Genomic DNA, 17321 nt, shown 5'->3' on the forward strand with positions numbered 1-17321 from the left:
GGTGGATACCCTGCATGTACGTTTCATGCGTTCGCTCGGACAGTGCTGGTCCTGTACACATTTTGGTAAAAAACTTTTGCTACGCACTGATATTTGTTTAGTACACGTTGATCAAATTTGATCTGTCAAATTTTTATCAAATCAAATCAAGTCAAATATTTGACTTCGGTCAAACAGTGTGTGAGCATCCTCAGATAAGAACATTCTAACGAATAATGTCATTTTTTGAACCACAAACTTGTTATTTAAGTTCAAGGCTCATTGAAGCTGAACGGGTTGACTCAACAAATTTTGGGAATCAAGCTCACTGAGACTTCGAGTCCACGTGTGGAATTAAAACTCTGGACAGAGCCATTTGCTTTCTTTCTGCTATTAGCTATTTGAAACGTATGTTTGGTATTTTTTGAATATATTCATCCTATGAACTTACTCATTTTATTTTTCAATCGCTTTCAGGGATTGATAAGCATGAATGGATACTTCTTCTTCCTTTACGGTCAACAGTGATTCCTGCCCTAAGCCGCCTGTATCTTTGCCATGTGTTTTTAGGTGCGATTTCAACTTGGAAGATTGTGTAAACGCTAGGGGACAATGTGGACACATATAGGGACGTTCACCTGCGAAGAAATTAACCTGTCGAATTATTCATGGTAGTGGGCCATTTTCAACCTACCCGTATGCAATCGAATGTGCACTTTAAGAGTGGAACGATCCATGAAACCTTTCGAACAATGTGGACAAGAAAAGGGGCGTTCACCTGTGAAGGAATGTTTCTGTTGAGTAATTCATTTTAGTGAAATCAGCTTACCGACCCGTATGAAATCGAGTGTGCTTTTGGAGATTGGCCCGAGACTTAAACTCTTTCGGACAACTTGAGCAAGAAAATTGGCGTTTATCTGCGAAATAAAAACTTTGCTGAATGTTTCATCGTAGTTGAACGTTCTCTAACCAACCCGTGTGTGTTCGAATGTGCGCATTCAGCGCTGAAGGATTCTTAAACGCTTTCGGGCAACGTTCGCAAGAGTAGGGGCGTTCATCTGCGAAAGAGAGCCTAGTTCAACGGTTCGTGGTCGTGGAAGATGTTTTACTAACCCGTATGAGTTTCAATGTGCAGTTTGAGCTGCCTTGGTTCCGCAAACTTTTTCGAACAATGTGGACAAGAATAGGGTCGTTCATCTGTAAAGGAAAACCTCTGCTAAATGATTCATTGTAGTAAAATCGATTCACCAACCCGTATGAAACCGAGAGTGCCTTTGGAGCGCGGAAGGATAGCTAAACGTCTTCGGACAACGTGAGCAAGAATAGGGGCGTTCATCTGCAAAGGGAAGACTTTTTCGAATTGCTCATCATAGTGAAACAATTTACACCAACCTGTATGAATTCCACTGTGCCTTTGGAGATCCCAAGAAGTCCTAAATGCTTTCGGACAATGTGGGCAAGAATAGGAAGGTTCATCTGCGAAAAAAAAACCCTACAAAATGATTCATTATCGTAAAGCATGTTCTACCAACCCGTATGAGTTCGAATGTGCTGTTTGAGCGTCGTATGGTCCACAAATGCTTTGGGACAATGTGGACAAAAATAGGAACGTTCACCTGTAAAGGTATGACTCTGCTGAATGGCTCATTCTAGTAAAACTATTTTACCAACCCTTATGCATACGAATGTGCTTCTGGAGCGTTTGAGGATGCTTTAAAGTTTTCGGACAATGTGGACAAGAATAGGGTCGTTCATCTGCATAGGAATGATACTGCTGAATGATTCATTAAAGTGAACTATCTTTTACCAACCCGTATGAGTGCGAAGGTGCTCTTTGAGAATTGTACGATGCGCAAAAGTCTTCGAACAATGTACACAAGAATAGGGACGTTCACCTGCAAATTAATGATCTTGGTGAATTATTTATTGAACACAACTTTATCAACCAACCCGTATGAGATCGGCCGTGCAGTTTGAGTCCTACTTTTGATCTAAATGTTTTCTCACACTTTCCACATTTTAACTTCTTCTGTGAACCATTCGAATTACGTTTTCGTTGTGTATTTGTTTTAGCCACCGAAATCAGTGGTATATTGTCGGCATTTTCGTCCATTTCGCTGACGAAGAATTCCTCTCTTTTTTCTTCCTTGATCTGCATTTCAGCTTCCTGTGCAATTGACGCAACGTCCGATATTGTGGCTGTTTCAAAAATATTATCACCATTCGACAGTTCGTGGTCATCAATAACTAACTCTGGCTCAATCTTGATGTCACTCGGTTCGACGCTGTGCATAATCTGAAAGCAGCACTCGGGAATGTTGTGGACGGCAATGAATTCCTGGCGACATTTGTCACACGTAGGATAACTACTCAACTGAGAAGTGATACTGCGCAATTTCTGCAGGATAGTTTTCAGCTTCTGGCCTTGATGTTGAGAGGGAACCAATGCATGATATTCCTTATTGCATGTATCAGAACAAAAACTGCATTGGTCACTGTCGAGATGAAATGTGGTTGAACATCAATACCATTTACTAGGCAATTGTCTGGTCTGGTTGAATCAGGTAAATTCGAGTTAAACATAAAGTCTCAGTCTCATACGCTTATACGCTCTTCCATGTTTTTTTTGTGATCATGAATAGATAAAGAATAATATTCAACGTGTGGAAATATATTCTGATATGGAAAAGCATGTAAACAAACGGCTTCCAGTTTCACCCTAATGGAAATGTGCCCTAATATATATCAACATGAACAGATTACCTGCCATTGTTTGCAATGGTGCAGGTTCATTAGATTTTTTTTCAATAAACTTACAGGAGGTTACTAACAAGCGCCATCCCACTCCTCCAGCAAAGTTGTAATCATTCGAACGTATTCCGAGCTCAAAACTCCTACAAAATAGAAATTTTTACGTACGCTGTTTCGGGGTGGTCGTGTATAATGTACAAATAAAACACCCACTAACGTGAATTCTAACAAATTAAAAGTATGTTTGAAAATACTTAAAACATACTGTGTACATTGAACAAAGACGTCCTTGCACTGTATTGTTTTGATTCAGTTATGCTGTTGTTTGCTTTTACGGGTGACAGCAAGCCACCAGTGAGTCAGCTGTGTTGATGTTGATAATGATCGTTAGGGATGTCCATGTTCCTAATTGACGAATTTACGTTAGAATTGCAACCAGATGTCGCAGCAAGTAAAATGATGATGTTTTGTTTTTTTTTTGTATGGAATTGGTTTGATTTGTTTTGAAAAATCAGAAATTTTCTGCAAATTTCTCGGATTCAAGTATTCTTTCTACGCTGAAAAGGATAGAAAATCATCATTTTGAATTGTTTCATTCATAGCATATGACAAATGACTCGGTAAAAGTATTATAATTTACATTTTTTTTATTAGATAAATGATGGGTGGCATTTGTTGCGCTTCAAATATTGCAGATCCTTCTCGTATCGGTCGAAACGAATCCCCTGCATAATCAATTGTATCAACCATCTTGGTGTGATATCGATTGCCATTATTCACATTATTCACAGTTTGAGCTTCTGAAATATGTCCGGAAGTTAGTACTCATAACCTATATTCACTATCAAACATAAACATTTCGAAGATTATCTATGACTTTGGTCAAATCGCGTGTTGAAACCATCATAAATATACAAAACTCCAACTTTCTTACCACATACTGACGACATTCAATGGCTGAAATGAATCTAAATTGAAATAAAATGAATAATCACCACCGAATCTTGCTTTTCAGTGGGTAAGATAAACAGACACCCTCACTTTTGTGGTTCTGAGCTCTAATGTAGATGTCGTATGAGCTGATTCAGCTTGGAGTAAATTCGTCAATACTAACAACCTAGGTAGTGCGGATTGAATCAAAACGGCTGTCTAAAAAGATCCAATTGAAATGTCAGAACAGATCCAACGATCAGGAGTGTTATTTTTCTTATGATAATCAACACTATAAAAAAGGTATTGTTATCAAAGGCAAAGGGGGTCTCCGTAGCCACATTGGTTGCGCGTTCGCTTAGCAAGCGATCGATCGTGAGTTCAAAACTCAGGGCCCTCATTGACCATCTTTATGTTGTTACAGAATAGCTACGTCCACGCAACAATCATCAGCGATGGAGATCGATCCACGGTCGAAATAAGATCGATTCATCCATACAACTGCTCTGCTCTGCCAGACACATCGGGCTACTGTTCTATAAATAACTCAACAATGATCAAACAACTGTCTCCGCTGTCCGGTGGTCCAACTGGATAATGGAAGAACAGAAAGAATACTCTTACGCCTAAATGGCTACTGTGTGAATGTACCATATGTAATGGTATAGAAGGAATACTGGCGAATGACAACTGTGTAATGTGCTAATTATAGATATGATAACCATATGACATGTACACGATTAAAATTCGGCTCTGTTACATCTAAAATGCTAATGAGCCTTAAATAAATAAATGGGATAAAAAAAAATCAAAGGCAAAAAAATTAACATTATAAAATGAATGAACTACATTTTCCGTCAATTGTTTAATTGATCATTGCATCTCTGAAAGAACATCTCATATTGCAAGGTATCAAAACCTGACAGGATATCAACAACCTACGAATAACGCTTAGTTCACTTCAAGATTTCAATGTGGGAGCAAAATTCGCCATTGGCGAATTTCGATACATAAATACATAGCAAAAGTGAAATTTTTTTTTCTAACGTCGGTGAAAACAGCCTTGCTAGTGAAGCTGACCGAATGGAATTCGCGTAACTATGATCCGGTAGTGCTGATGATGAATATAACGGTAAAGCAATCTGCACTTTTTGTTGATGATGGACGTAATCCTCCGAGTCAAATGCCGGTTTAATTGTTGGGAAGGCATTACAGTTTCTCACGAGGTTTCCTTTCCAGTTGAAACGAAACGATGTATTTCTATCAAAACGATCCTGAAAATATGTATGAAAGGTTTGCTACACTTGGTTTTCAATAATTCAAACATCGTACTTACTCCACAGATACGGGAATCCTTATTCGGAACTAGTTTTTTTGTCTCCGCAAAAATCGACCCAGTGCGTCTGTAAAAACGTTTCCAAGGGTATACAATAAAAGCTTACGCAAACATTTTCACTCGTATTCGGGCAGCCTTTCACTGAGTTATGCATTTTCAATGGCCACTTTCCCTAATATAATGTTTTTCCGAACGAAATAAAAACAAACGAAGTCACAGTCACGTAAATGTTTACTCCTGCGATTTGAAAATATTCGATAAAAAGTGGAACGAAGAGTTACCAGATGATTTTTAAAAAAGGTCTGTAAAAATATGTGAAAGTCTGTTAAAAATGTGGAAATGTCTGTAAAAGTGTGCGGATCTGTAGAAATGTCTTTCAACGTTAATTTTCACAGATTTATTAATGCTTTATACATCGAAATGCACGTAAGATTGTCTTTTGTATATTACTATATATTTTGTGTATGTATATTTTGTATATATACAGCCGTTTCATGCCAAACCGATAAAGTGGTTCTCAGATTGCGATGAAAAGTGGTGGTTTTGTTCTTTATCGCAAAACATTAGACCCATATTTTTTATTTTTTCGTTGGGGTGACCATTTCCATTTTAGTGTGGTCCGAAATTCCCACTTTTTCCCAAAACTGACATTTTCAAAAATTCATAACTTTAGAACCACTGAATATGTTTAGATTATCGACATATCTAATTGAAGCCAATGGGCTAGCCTTTTATTAAAAATATTGAGCTAGCAAAAAAAATTTCATTTCCGTAATTTCGTTTAATTTCATTTCGTATCGATTGTAGTTGTTTTTTAATGTTTTCATTGGCGCTATATTTTTTTATATTTTTCTTGAAAGCTGAGGACGTTTTACATGACATATCTCGATTTCAGAGATGCTTTTTTATTTTTTTAAGATATGTTTTTTCAAAGTTAACCGGTGATTCGAAAAATCATTTTGCCCCTTGAGAACCACTATTTCGCATTCACATGAAATGGCTGTATATATATTTCCAAATTTTCGTGAAAAGTGGTAGATTTGTCCTTTATAGCAAAATATTTGACCAGTATTTTTCCATTTTTTCATTATGGTGCTAATTCATATTTTAGGGTGGTCCGAAAAATTATTTTTTTCGCTTTTTTTTTCCAAAAATGACTTTTTCGAAAATTCATAACTTTCTAACTGCAGAACCGATTTGGATGATCGAAATATCAAATTAGATGGTATTTTTTAGAAAAATACTTGCAAAAAAATGGATTTTGTTTTTGTAATTATTGATTGTATTTGATTTTTGATGTTCTCATGGCTTCAGACTAGAGGACGCTATATTTTTTTGAAAACTGAGGTCTTTTACATAACATATCCAAAAATCAAAAATGTGATTTTTGTCATTCATGAGTTATGATTTTTCAAATTGAACCGATGGTACGATAAATCATTTTTTTGCCTTTTCTTCCAAAAATTACTTTTTCAAAAATTCATAACTTTTGAACTAATGTACCGATTTAGGTAATCGACATATTAAATTGAAGCCAATGGGCTAGTCTTATTTAAAAAATTGTTGCACTTGTGATTCCAGCCGCATATATTTAGTCTAGCTTCATAGAAGTATTGAACGAATACTGAAAACAACTTCAATTTGAAAATTCATAATTCAAAATCTGAAAAGACACTTCATTTGTTTCGAAATACATTACGTAAAAAAAACCCCAGCTTTCAAAAAAAAAATATTTAAAAATATAGCGCCCTCTATCTTCAATCGAAAAAACTATGGAAAACTAACACAATCAATAATTACAAAAACGAGAATCCATATTTTTCGCAAGTATGTATATTTTTTCAAAGAAGATCTATTATTGGCTTCAATTTGATATGTCGATTATATGAATCGGTTCAGTTGTTCAAAAGTTATGACTTTTTAGCATGAAATTTCGTAGTATAGTATAGTAAATGTATAGTATGTATAGAAAATGAATGCAATTTTTCATTCATCGTGAAGAATCATATCGTCTCTTTCGTCTGCAATGATGTCAGGGCAAACGTACTTATGAAATCATGAAACGTTGACGTGTACAAGATATTGTTACAAAACAAAACACCAACAGAATGCAAAAGATACTGAAGTACTGTCGTCGGCCACTGAGCGATACTAGGCTCAGATATCACTGCGGTCCGACCTATTTTGCGCACGTAACCACTGTGGTGACACCGGCAGAAACCGATAATTGAGGTTCTATCCTATCGACCACATTGTGAATTAAGCTGGGAATGTGTTTTAAGACATGTATCTTCATTTGGCAACCATCCTCTCACATGGGCGCTATTATAAGAGGGGCTTAGAATGAAAGGGGTGTAAGTGATTTGATCGATTTCTCTACATCGACTCTCTCTTTTGGTCATAACTTAGCTGCAAACTCATTCCCAGCTGTATTTGACAATGTGGAAGGTAGTTCAGAACCTCATCTATCAGATTCTATAGCAAACTCAAATTGGAACGTTTTTGCAGTTGAGTTATTAATCAAAGAAAAAGTTGACGAAGAGAAATCGATCAAGTCATTTCCACCCCTTGCATTCTGAGCCCCTCATAAATAATGTCACTACTCCATACAAACATATAGGGGCTTAGAATGCAAGGGGTGTAAGTGACTTGATCGATTTCTCTTCATGAAAAACGTGAAAAACGAATAATTTTACAGAGGCACTCGCTGACTCAAGCAAAAGTTTTCAATTTGATTCTCTCACCATCTAACGTGCAAAGTTCTCTGAAAATAGATGAGCGGAATCGAGACAGTATTTTTCCGTTTATATCGAGAATGAAATTTGCGCAGATGATAGGTGAATGTTTTCTATCTCAAATAAAGTGAGGCATAATCGGAGAATAGAGGGTGAGTTTTATCTGTGAATGAGTGTTGTTGAACGAATTTCGATGCGATTTTGCCCATACACATTTCGGTGGGATCAAAAGTCCCTCCTCAACTTACAATGCCAATTTCTTCAGACATCTTGGTTTTTACGACTGTACTGGGGAAACCACAATTCGGGCCAATCAAATCGAGGCTGTTAATCCGTTTAGATAGCGCTTGACATTTTACAGTTATTCAATTGCTTCTCTTAGGAAAAATATCTTTTTATTGATTCTGATAGATGCGTAGAAATATTTCCTATCAATTGATGCCAAAATACTTCTAATCTATTAAGAAATGATCGAGTTATAAGCATTCTAAATCTTTCATTTTTCCTGCGTGTTCTGGGTTTAGGTTTTCATTTTACTTCCATATATTCCGGTTAGACGTAGTCCCGCGTCAAAAAATGATCTCGAGGCAAGCGGAGAAAGTAATGTTCTGTGTCAGGTGAGATTGGAATTTCAATTTATTTACAAAGTCAACAGTCTGAACATAGATGCCCTAATACTTCAAATTAAAACTTCGTTATATGCATAATTTGTTCGTGTTGTGGGGAGGCACAAAGAGTTTTGGATACACAAATTCCGGCGATTAACCCTTTCGTGTATAACGTCGATTAGCCAGAACGTACAACATCGAACCTCACTCGTGGTGTATCGATGTGAAATGATTGCAAAGCTCCAGGCGCATGGTGTTCGTGGGAAAGCAAAACAAGGCTTAAAACATGTCTAATTCACCGGCGCAATTTACGTACACACGCACAGTACAATAGGGGAACGACTCGTTGTGTTTGGTCCATGATGTTTGAAATTAATTAATAAGGCAAGGAGTTAATGTTAAAATTTACCATCCGGAGGAGCTCAGAAGAATCAATATAAGATGTGATTAAGTCCGATGTGAATAGCGCTTTTGTGACATTCCTTCATGAGACCAGTAAGTCTAGCATTATCAGCTTGCAGAGCTCCTCGTAGCTGGATCGTTTCACAGAAGAATACATAGGGTGACTGACTTCATTCGTTGAATATTTTTTGGTGGTACGGCGACCACATTGCACAAGCAATATGCAATATGCGAGAGTCGACCGAACCAAACCACAACAGAAAATCTTGATGCAGTGCAAACAGTCGAAGATTTCACCAAGTACTGCTCGCAACTGAACGAATTAAAGTCAGAGATCCGAAACAATTAGTCAATATGATAGGCGTCGTATTACACCAAGACAATACCAAACCTCAAGTCTTTTTGAAAACCTGGCTAAAATTGTTGGAATTTGGCTTGGATGTGCTACCCCACCCACCGTACTCAATGTCTGATTATCACCTGTTTAGCCTCTTACAAAATTTTATTAAGGTCAAGAACTTTGACTTATTGGATAATAGAAAAGCATCGTGCCCTGTTTTTTACGAGACCTGCGTTGGCAAAAGATTGTGGAACAAAACCGTACTTCGGTGGTTCAGAACGGACTTCCCGATTTCGAATAGATCATATGGCGGCTGGAGAGAGGGTTGAAGGGCCGATGCCGTACCTCTATGTTTGTATTGAGATCCCATTTCCCGTTATAATTGTATGATAGGGTGAGCATCGGAGATTCGTAATCTGTGCCAGGAAATTATAGTGACTGAAAATGAGGTCCTGCCACGCTACATTCGAAACCATGGAGTCTGTTTTGAGCCACCCTGTATAGTCGCATAAATGTGTGTCTATTTTTTCATAAATCGTTTATTTGTACAGACTCACTTACATAAGTTTAAAGGAGCCGAATTCTATATCTAATATTAGTTCTAAAGCACACTTCTAATTTTGCTTACTCTATGGTTAATAGGATGGGGAATCGATTACTCGCGGGCGACTCGTGAGGGTGACAATTTTTTATCATGAAGAGGAAGGGACATAACAAAGTTTGAACAATACTGATGATTAAACACGGATATCGATGGTTTTGAGGGAAAGATAAATTTTGGACATGTAATCAAGGTCTTACCGAGCCAAAACATCCCGCACTGGCACATTGGGTTGTTTCCCTCGGGTCCTATGAGAGTTTTCTAAATTCGATCTGGCTACAAGATACATCTCGCACAACCAAACAACATGCTCGATGTCGTGATAACCTTGACCACAAACGCAGAGATTGTTGCTGACAAAATTTATACGAAATAACAGCGCGTCTAACGAACAGTGATTGGACATGAGCCGGGAGAAGGTGCGAATAAAGTACCGACTCAAGTCCAGACTTTTGCACCATGGTTTGAGGCTAACCTTAGCAATAATCGAGTGAAACCACCGGCCTAATTCATTTTCGTTCCACTTGCGTTGTCAGTTAGCGATTTCGGATTTAAGAATAAAATTCACTGAAGGCGAATTGACGCTGATGATTTCGCCTTCAATTGCACCTACCTTGGCTAATGAGTCAGCCCTCTCATTACCCGGAACTGAGCAATGTGAAGAGACCCAGACTAAGGTAAATGTGTGTCTATAATAATTATGCTTTGAAATCTTTTCTCAAAATCGACACTACATTCCGAACTACCCAATATTTCCTAAAATTTGCAAAGTTGTTCAGAAGTATCATTGTTAGATGATACCTTTCATCACGATGATATACTGCAAATTTGTTATTTTGGCTAGGTTTATTGTAGCTGCCAAGTACTACCTAAACTGGTTTTGTGTTCTGTGGAAGCAGGAGCGCATCATTGATGCTTAGACGAGAGGAAATGTTAGTAAATAATAATTTTGCAAAACTGATCTATGGATCAGATTCGATCCAATTCTTAGTTTTTGACTTTGCAGTTTATTCGCCACTATGGATCAGATGAGAGAACGGCATCATATATGACTGACCAACATCAATGAGTCTGCACAGCGATCCGGGTGTTGAATTAAAGTTTTTCAATTAGCAATAATCGCACCTCGGTAAAACTTCATTAGATACGATATGGCCACTGCGGAAAGTTGAATAAAAGTTTCGAGATTGAAATTTGAAATTTATAAGTGTTCAAGTTCCGAGTATTGTTTTGGAAAAACTAAAAATAAAGACTATGGAAATGGAAAACCTGCTGCTCTTGCTTTTGTATTATTGGAATCGTAATCCAATTCGGATTCTGGTTTTGAGCAGTATATTCGTGTAGACGGCATTAAGCTCCGTGTGCTTTCATTGGGAGGCGAAAATTATTATGGATATTCAGGAGGAATAAACATGCCCTCAAAATAAAAATTATGACGAAATTTTGCAAACGAAAAACATTGAACGAAAACTGTGTCTAACGATGATTTTATATTATAATAGTAATTATTTGTGGAACAAACAGGAAATGCATCGACAATTGATTAAGTGAGTGTCAGGACTACATGTGTTAGGTAATCAAACAATATGAAGTAAAAATTTTCATTCAAACTTTTATATTTTTACACTGCACTTGGCCCTTCTGATCTGATAGAGAATAATTTACCTCCCAAGCCCTAATATAGCTACCAAACGTCGACACTGTACATTTGTCGTCACAAATATAAACAAATCAGACTATATAATGCACACCAACAAACCACCGCATTCGTGAAACTGAAAACGTTTTTGACGTAGGATTACGTCTTTCGGGAACATATTGGGGTACAAATTGAAAATCGAAAATCGAGCGCACCGTTAAAATTGTCCAATTTCAAACGCTTATTGCTCAATCATTTCATGATGGATTGATGAGATTTTTGCGTCAATCAATTTCGGCACTCCATAACAATTTTTTACATTGAATGAAATAATATATGTCATGAAATTAACTATCGAACAATTGAAAAATCTCAACCCCTATCCTAACAGAAATACCCACTTCTGATAGGTCGAAATTGACGACATATGCGGCGGGTCCCAAACAGAGACATCAAATCAAGCTGCCTAGGGGAAATTGGCATTGCAGATACATGAAAGTAGAGGGAGATTTTTTTTCCACCGACATGTATATTTTCCACCGACATGTATGTATATGTAGAGATTTCAAATCCATGGTGTTTGGGAGAAATCAGCATGTAAATACCCTCGATAGTTTAACTAACGACGCGCACAAATGTATAGTGCTCATTGTAACTAGCGTGGGCATTGCTGATTGCATACGTGCTGGCGAATAAGTTGGGAGCGATGAACAAGTGTTTTTTCGTTCCAATAAGAATCTTTCGATTGAAGAATGATGTTTCAATGAACTGAATAGAACTTATGCTTGATATAATTTAAAAAAATTGGAAAAATGAAGAAATATTCGAAAAAGTGATCTAACATATGCTCTACATACGTATTGGGTGCTGTTAGCCCAATTGAAATTCGCATTGAGGCATGTAGCATCGTGTTCCGTTGGGTTTAAAGTGAAAAGAAAATGGGTTGAATAAATACTCAGAAAATAAAAATTTATGAATGAAATTACTTTTCCATTCAAATATATTTTCTCTATACTAAGGTAACACTTTTTTTCTGGTGAGAAAAATTGGGTTCGATAATGATAATTATCTTATATTGCTTTGATGAGCTTTTTTTCTTTATTTCATCCATGCATAACACAGGCGCCATCTCGTCCAGGACCACAGAGGGCGGCTTTGGTACGTGATACGCACCATCTAATGACTAATCACCATCCTTCTATCATTATCACTCGGTTATGGACACTGGTAGAGTGAACAAACAATACCTAACAACCAGACAAAACGGAGTCAAATCATTATCGAAGAGTTTAACAATGTAATTCTTCAAACATATCCAAAATCAGCGTGCAGCAGATAGCCTAACGGAATCCTACGTCAACTATGCGGTCGTGTCTTGGACACAACCCTCCTGTGACTTTTTTATTACAGAGTCAGGCCGATTACACATTATCCGGTTTCCGCCGGACCAGTTTGAAACCCAAATGGCAAATTTTGACCGGACCAACCTCTTTACGGCGCCGTGATGCAGCCGTCTACTGCGACTACAATGTCCGGTGACCGGACAAGCATTTTAAGCGATGATAGTAGTATTGTGTCGACGTCTGGTGGAAACATCGGTTTGGGAAGGCAAATCATTCTCTATAAGATTATCACACCTCAAGACAGTTTTAAGTTGTTTAAATTTTTAATGAAAATTTTTACTTCATGTTATTTGATTGCTTAAAACCCGTGGTACTGATTCTTCCTTAACCATTTTTATATAATTTTCTTGATATTTTCACTAAAACTCATCATTGTAATATACAATCATTATCAAACACAAATATTGTTCAGGAGGTTTCCCAACATGCAAAAGAACGTATTACTCTCTTACATAAAGAACACTTTAGAAGAAGTTAATTTTCATTCATAATTTTTATTTTAAGATATGTGTTTAATGCACCTGAAAACTCATTATCACTATCATTTCCCAAAAGCAGAGCACGAAGCTCGATACCAAAAAAGCGAATTGACAGTTTTTTGTCATGTCTGTTAGTATTAGTACAATTCAGGCAATTTTCCGCCCCATGTATTAAATGTGTGTGTGCTATTGACGTTTGTTTGTTGATTTTGAAATTAATCAGAATTTGCAAGTGATATGGATACCGAAATTTTTATTTCGCTTCTTTATTCAGCTGCTGTGGAACAAGTTCGATGATAAAAGTTTCTGCAAAGGCGCACGAGGACATTATGAAGCATATTGCCGTAGACTGTGTGTGAACGGTGGGTGGTGTTTTTCAACAAATTGAGTTTTTTAACTTCTGTTTTTGTTTTGTTCATAGATAAGTTCCTTTATTAGAAATCGCTACTAAATGAGTTCGATGATGACAAACAGATTTCTAAATGGTTCACCAAGGGATAAATTTTGAGCGACTTTATTGAGCTGAATGTGAAGGTCAGTTTTTGATAATTTGAACGCATTAAAAATAGTTCTCCCTCCTAATATTCTTATTCGATATTCCACACAGTTAAACCTGACCCGGAACGCGATCGACTAAGAGGTGTTCGCGACCAAACTGTTCGATCTGTACTCGGTGGTCAAGATGTTCCGCTGCCCAACGCCGAAGCTTCGGCACTGTCAGAGCGGAATCAACCAGCTGTTGGCATATCTGATTCGGTCATTCTTCACCCAGGATCCGTGTATTGACAGATGTGCCCTAGAGAAGCCGTTTCTGCCCAAGAGGTACGTGCTCGAGGACTTGCGGCATATGCTGAGAGCGTTTCTGGACGAGAATCTGCGGAAGCAGCAGTGAGATAGTGTTTGAAGGAAAATTATGTTATTTTGATTGTGAAGATTATTATTGCAATGGTGGAATAAGAAGACTCTAGAATGGATAGATGGGCACACATTCTCTCGTAGGAAAATTCTAAGATAATCACACACATATCACATATAATTAAGTAGTGCACCTAGGTTATTACGGAATGTTATTATTATTGGTTCATCAAATTCTTTACTTTCATATAACCGTGTTTTTGCGACTATTGAAAAAATGTGTGGCTACTGAGCATGTGAAATGAATTATGCTATTTGTGTATGTTTGGAAATAAAACAATTTAGCGTATGGATAAGTACACTGCAACTGGATTGAAGTTAGTTTTGGTAATACTGTTGACGACAACCATATTTTTGTCCAGTAAGTTTGTTTAAGTTCATTCATCATGCAAGTTTACATCGCCGTCGTTATGGGACACGTTATAGATCCACAAGAGCCCAAGACGAACGTGTGTGCTCTGCGAATTACGGAAAAGTTTCGCGAATGTATTCTGAAATGGGGCGGGGAAATTAAAACCTTTGACCGCTCTGATCGCACCTATCGATAAAAACCTAGTCCTGATGCAGGGTACACGTCATCTCCGCGAGATCTGCTCTCACTTTGGCCGTGCTCTTAGAGCTCCAAGAGACGCAAATTTGAAAAGGTTCGTGGTTGCCGCACCAGCTGGAATTACAACATTTTGCGTAGGCTGCATGTAGCAGGAGGATTCGCGTTGACGGCATTGAGCTTTGTTTACCAGTTCAGGGGAGCATAAAAAATAATTGGTTTCCAGGCGGAATGGACATGTTTTTAATATTAAAATTATGAATGAAAATTAACTTTTCCGTATCAAATTAATATTCTATTCAAATAAAAAACACCTTTTCTGTAAGTAGTGGAAAAATCTCATGCGAAAACTGTTTTTGAAGACAACTTTATATTATAATGAAAAGTATTTAAAACTGGCTTCGTGTCTTCTAATCTGATAAAGATTACACTAATTGAGTTTGGGACCCAAATTATGGCCTCTAATTGAAAGTCGCCACCAGACGTCGACACTATTCCATTGTCATCGCGAATTTGCAGCAATGTTTATCTGTCAAATCCACATATATATAAATGCATGTATGTGTTTGTGAGAGATGTATGGTTTTGTGTAGGGCGAGGTCTCTTTCACATTGTTGTCCGGTTTTCCGTCCAAACCCAGCGGCACTTTTTGAAACCGGTCCGGCAGAAACCGGATAATGTGTAATCGCCCTCAGTGTGGCACTGACTCAGTTTTAAAAACGAATTCGCTATAAATTGCCCAGAACATCTTCATGTATAATTGATAGTATTTAAGTCGAATGGAACAATTTGCGATTAGTGTGTAAACGCTGACAAAAGCGCACCAATTCGATATCTGTTATTCTTATTTTGATTACGAAGTTGTCATCATGAATTAGTTTTTTTTTCCTATCCTGGAATGATTCTTCTGCGACAGAAAAGTGGTTCCGATACAGTGAGAAAAAGTCCAGAATAATCAATCAGCTAAAATGCCACTATTCGATTCGGTGCTTCAGGAAAAGCCAGCGATAGTGCTGGAAATGGGCTACGCCTTTACCAAGTATGGCATTCTCGATAATTACAAGAGACTAAATTATTACTGATAATTGGAACTCCCTCCATAGATTGGGCTTCGCTGGTGAACCGAATCCCCGCAGCATCATACCATCGGAGGTACTCGATCACAAAGCTAAAAGCGCCGGGAAGACTGCCGCCAACAAGAAACTGTTCGATTTTGCCAACGAGTCCGAACTGTATGACCAGCTGGTAGAGTTCCTCAAGACCATATTTTTCAAATACGTGCTCGTGAGTCCCAAGGAGCGCAAGGTGGTAATCGTTGAGTCGGTCCTCTGTCCAACGCAAATCCGCGAGAATCTAGCAAAGGCATTGTTTTGCCACTTCGATGTGTCGTCCATATTCTACGTTCCGACGCATTTGGTGGTGTTGGCTACGCTTGCCGTAGAAACGGCCCTCGTGGTCGACATTGGTTACAAGGAAGCGATTGTGGTTCCTGTGTACAGTGGAGTACAAGCCGTTTTCGCTTGGGAAGCGCAACCGCTAGCAGCAGAAGCGGTTCACGAGCGGATCAGGACCGATCTGGTGGCCAATGGTGTCGCTAAAGAGCTACTAACGGATTTCATCGTCGAGGACATCAAAGTTCGCACTTGTTTTGTTACCACCCGGGAGCGAGCGCTGAAGTGGCAACACGGAGAAACATTCCAGGCCTGTCCAGAAGTCGAATATCCCATCAAGGGGGACGAGGTGATTAAAATTCCAGGAATACTTCGTGAAACGGCTTTCGAGGTGCTTTTCCCGGACGATAACGATCGTCTGAACTTGGCCAACATAATTTTGAACTCTATCCTCAAATGTCCAAAGGACATGCGCAAAGTTTTGGCGGAAAATATTGTTCTCATCGGAGGCTCGGCAATGGTGCTCGGATTGGCGGCACGATTGAAAAATGAGCTTTTTGCAACGCTAGAATCGGACCTGTACAAAGATAAGCTGTTTGTCAAATCGTTCAAGTTTCACAAGCCACCGACAAAGGCTAACTTTACGGCCTGGCTTGGTGGATCCATTTACGGAGCAACGGATTTGGTTCTTTCGAAATCGCTTGCCCGGGAAGCGTACAGCAAAAATCAGCAGCTGCCCGATTTTATCAACTACGAGGAAACACGGTTTTACGCGCGGGGCTAGCAGAGGAGGATGCGTAGGCGCTAGATTCTTATATTTATTCTAACACGTAATATAATTACTGCTAACTGTTGCACTGATATACACAGGCTTTTTAATTAAATTTATTTTCAACTAGCTCGGCAATATAAAGTGTCAATGAGCCGTGTTCATGAATAGAGAAAAGCCTCTGTAAGTAGAACAATGCAAATGTTCTTTCTCCAAAAGGCATAAAAGTCCTATCATCCTATCATTTTTTCAAAAAATGGTACAATATAAATAATTATATAACAATTAATAAAAAAAAATATTATTTGAGGCTTCTTGTTATGGATTTTTTGATAGAGAAAATCATGGAACCAGTCTTCCAAAAAACACTCACACATGTGCACGCGATGTTCAAATTCCAAGGTTCTGTTGTACACGAACATGCTTTTCGCTAGTTTTCAGCGTTATCCCAAACACCCCAAAAAATATAGAGAAGACACGCGTTTCTCACATCATA

General features: G+C 38.1%; 2 protein-coding genes, 1 long non-coding RNA gene and 1 pseudogene across 7 annotated transcripts; 2 read left to right on the top strand and 2 right to left on the bottom strand.

Moving 5' to 3' along the window:
- Positions 1 to 388: 388 nt before the first annotated feature.
- LOC129770937 (zinc finger protein 501-like) lies at positions 389 to 3072 on the bottom strand. 5 transcript variants are annotated; one of them, XM_055774143.1, is made up of 13 exons: positions 2996 to 3072; positions 2797 to 2873; positions 1930 to 2474; positions 1791 to 1874; positions 1651 to 1734; positions 1512 to 1595; positions 1372 to 1455; positions 1232 to 1315; positions 1093 to 1176; positions 954 to 1037; positions 813 to 896; positions 674 to 757; positions 389 to 617 (listed from the first exon to the last, which is right to left on the bottom strand). In XM_055774143.1, exons 2-13 carry the CDS (start codon positions 2817 to 2819, stop codon positions 436 to 438), a joined length of 1506 nt encoding a protein of 501 aa, XP_055630118.1. In that variant the 5' UTR covers positions 2820 to 2873; positions 2996 to 3072; the 3' UTR covers positions 389 to 435. The 5 variants fall into 5 exon arrangements, with proteins under 5 accessions (XP_055630118.1, XP_055630117.1, XP_055630116.1 ...); XM_055774142.1 differs by having other exon boundaries at positions 2929 to 3066; XM_055774141.1 differs by having other exon boundaries at positions 2944 to 3065.
- Positions 3073 to 10723: 7651 nt separating this feature from the next.
- On the bottom strand, positions 10724 to 10852 carry LOC129772164 (U4 spliceosomal RNA; annotated as a pseudogene).
- A 2543-nt stretch (positions 10853 to 13395) lies between these two features.
- LOC129771034 (uncharacterized) lies at positions 13396 to 14369 on the top strand. The gene is made up of 3 exons (XR_008742262.1): positions 13396 to 13565; positions 13625 to 13737; positions 13811 to 14369. It is a non-coding gene; the product is annotated as an uncharacterized LOC129771034 (long non-coding RNA).
- Positions 14370 to 15514: 1145 nt separating this feature from the next.
- LOC129768365 (actin-related protein 10) lies at positions 15515 to 17043 on the top strand. The gene is made up of 2 exons (XM_055769965.1): positions 15515 to 15704; positions 15769 to 17043. The coding sequence occupies exons 1-2, from the start codon at positions 15634 to 15636 to the stop codon at positions 16838 to 16840; spliced, it is 1143 nt and encodes a 380-aa protein (XP_055625940.1). The 5' UTR covers positions 15515 to 15633; the 3' UTR covers positions 16841 to 17043.
- Positions 17044 to 17321: the final 278 nt, after the last annotated feature.

Source organism: Toxorhynchites rutilus, chromosome 2 (assembly GCF_029784135.1).
Source record: "Toxorhynchites rutilus septentrionalis strain SRP chromosome 2, ASM2978413v1, whole genome shotgun sequence".
NCBI lineage: Eukaryota > Metazoa > Arthropoda > Insecta > Diptera > Culicidae > Toxorhynchites > Toxorhynchites rutilus.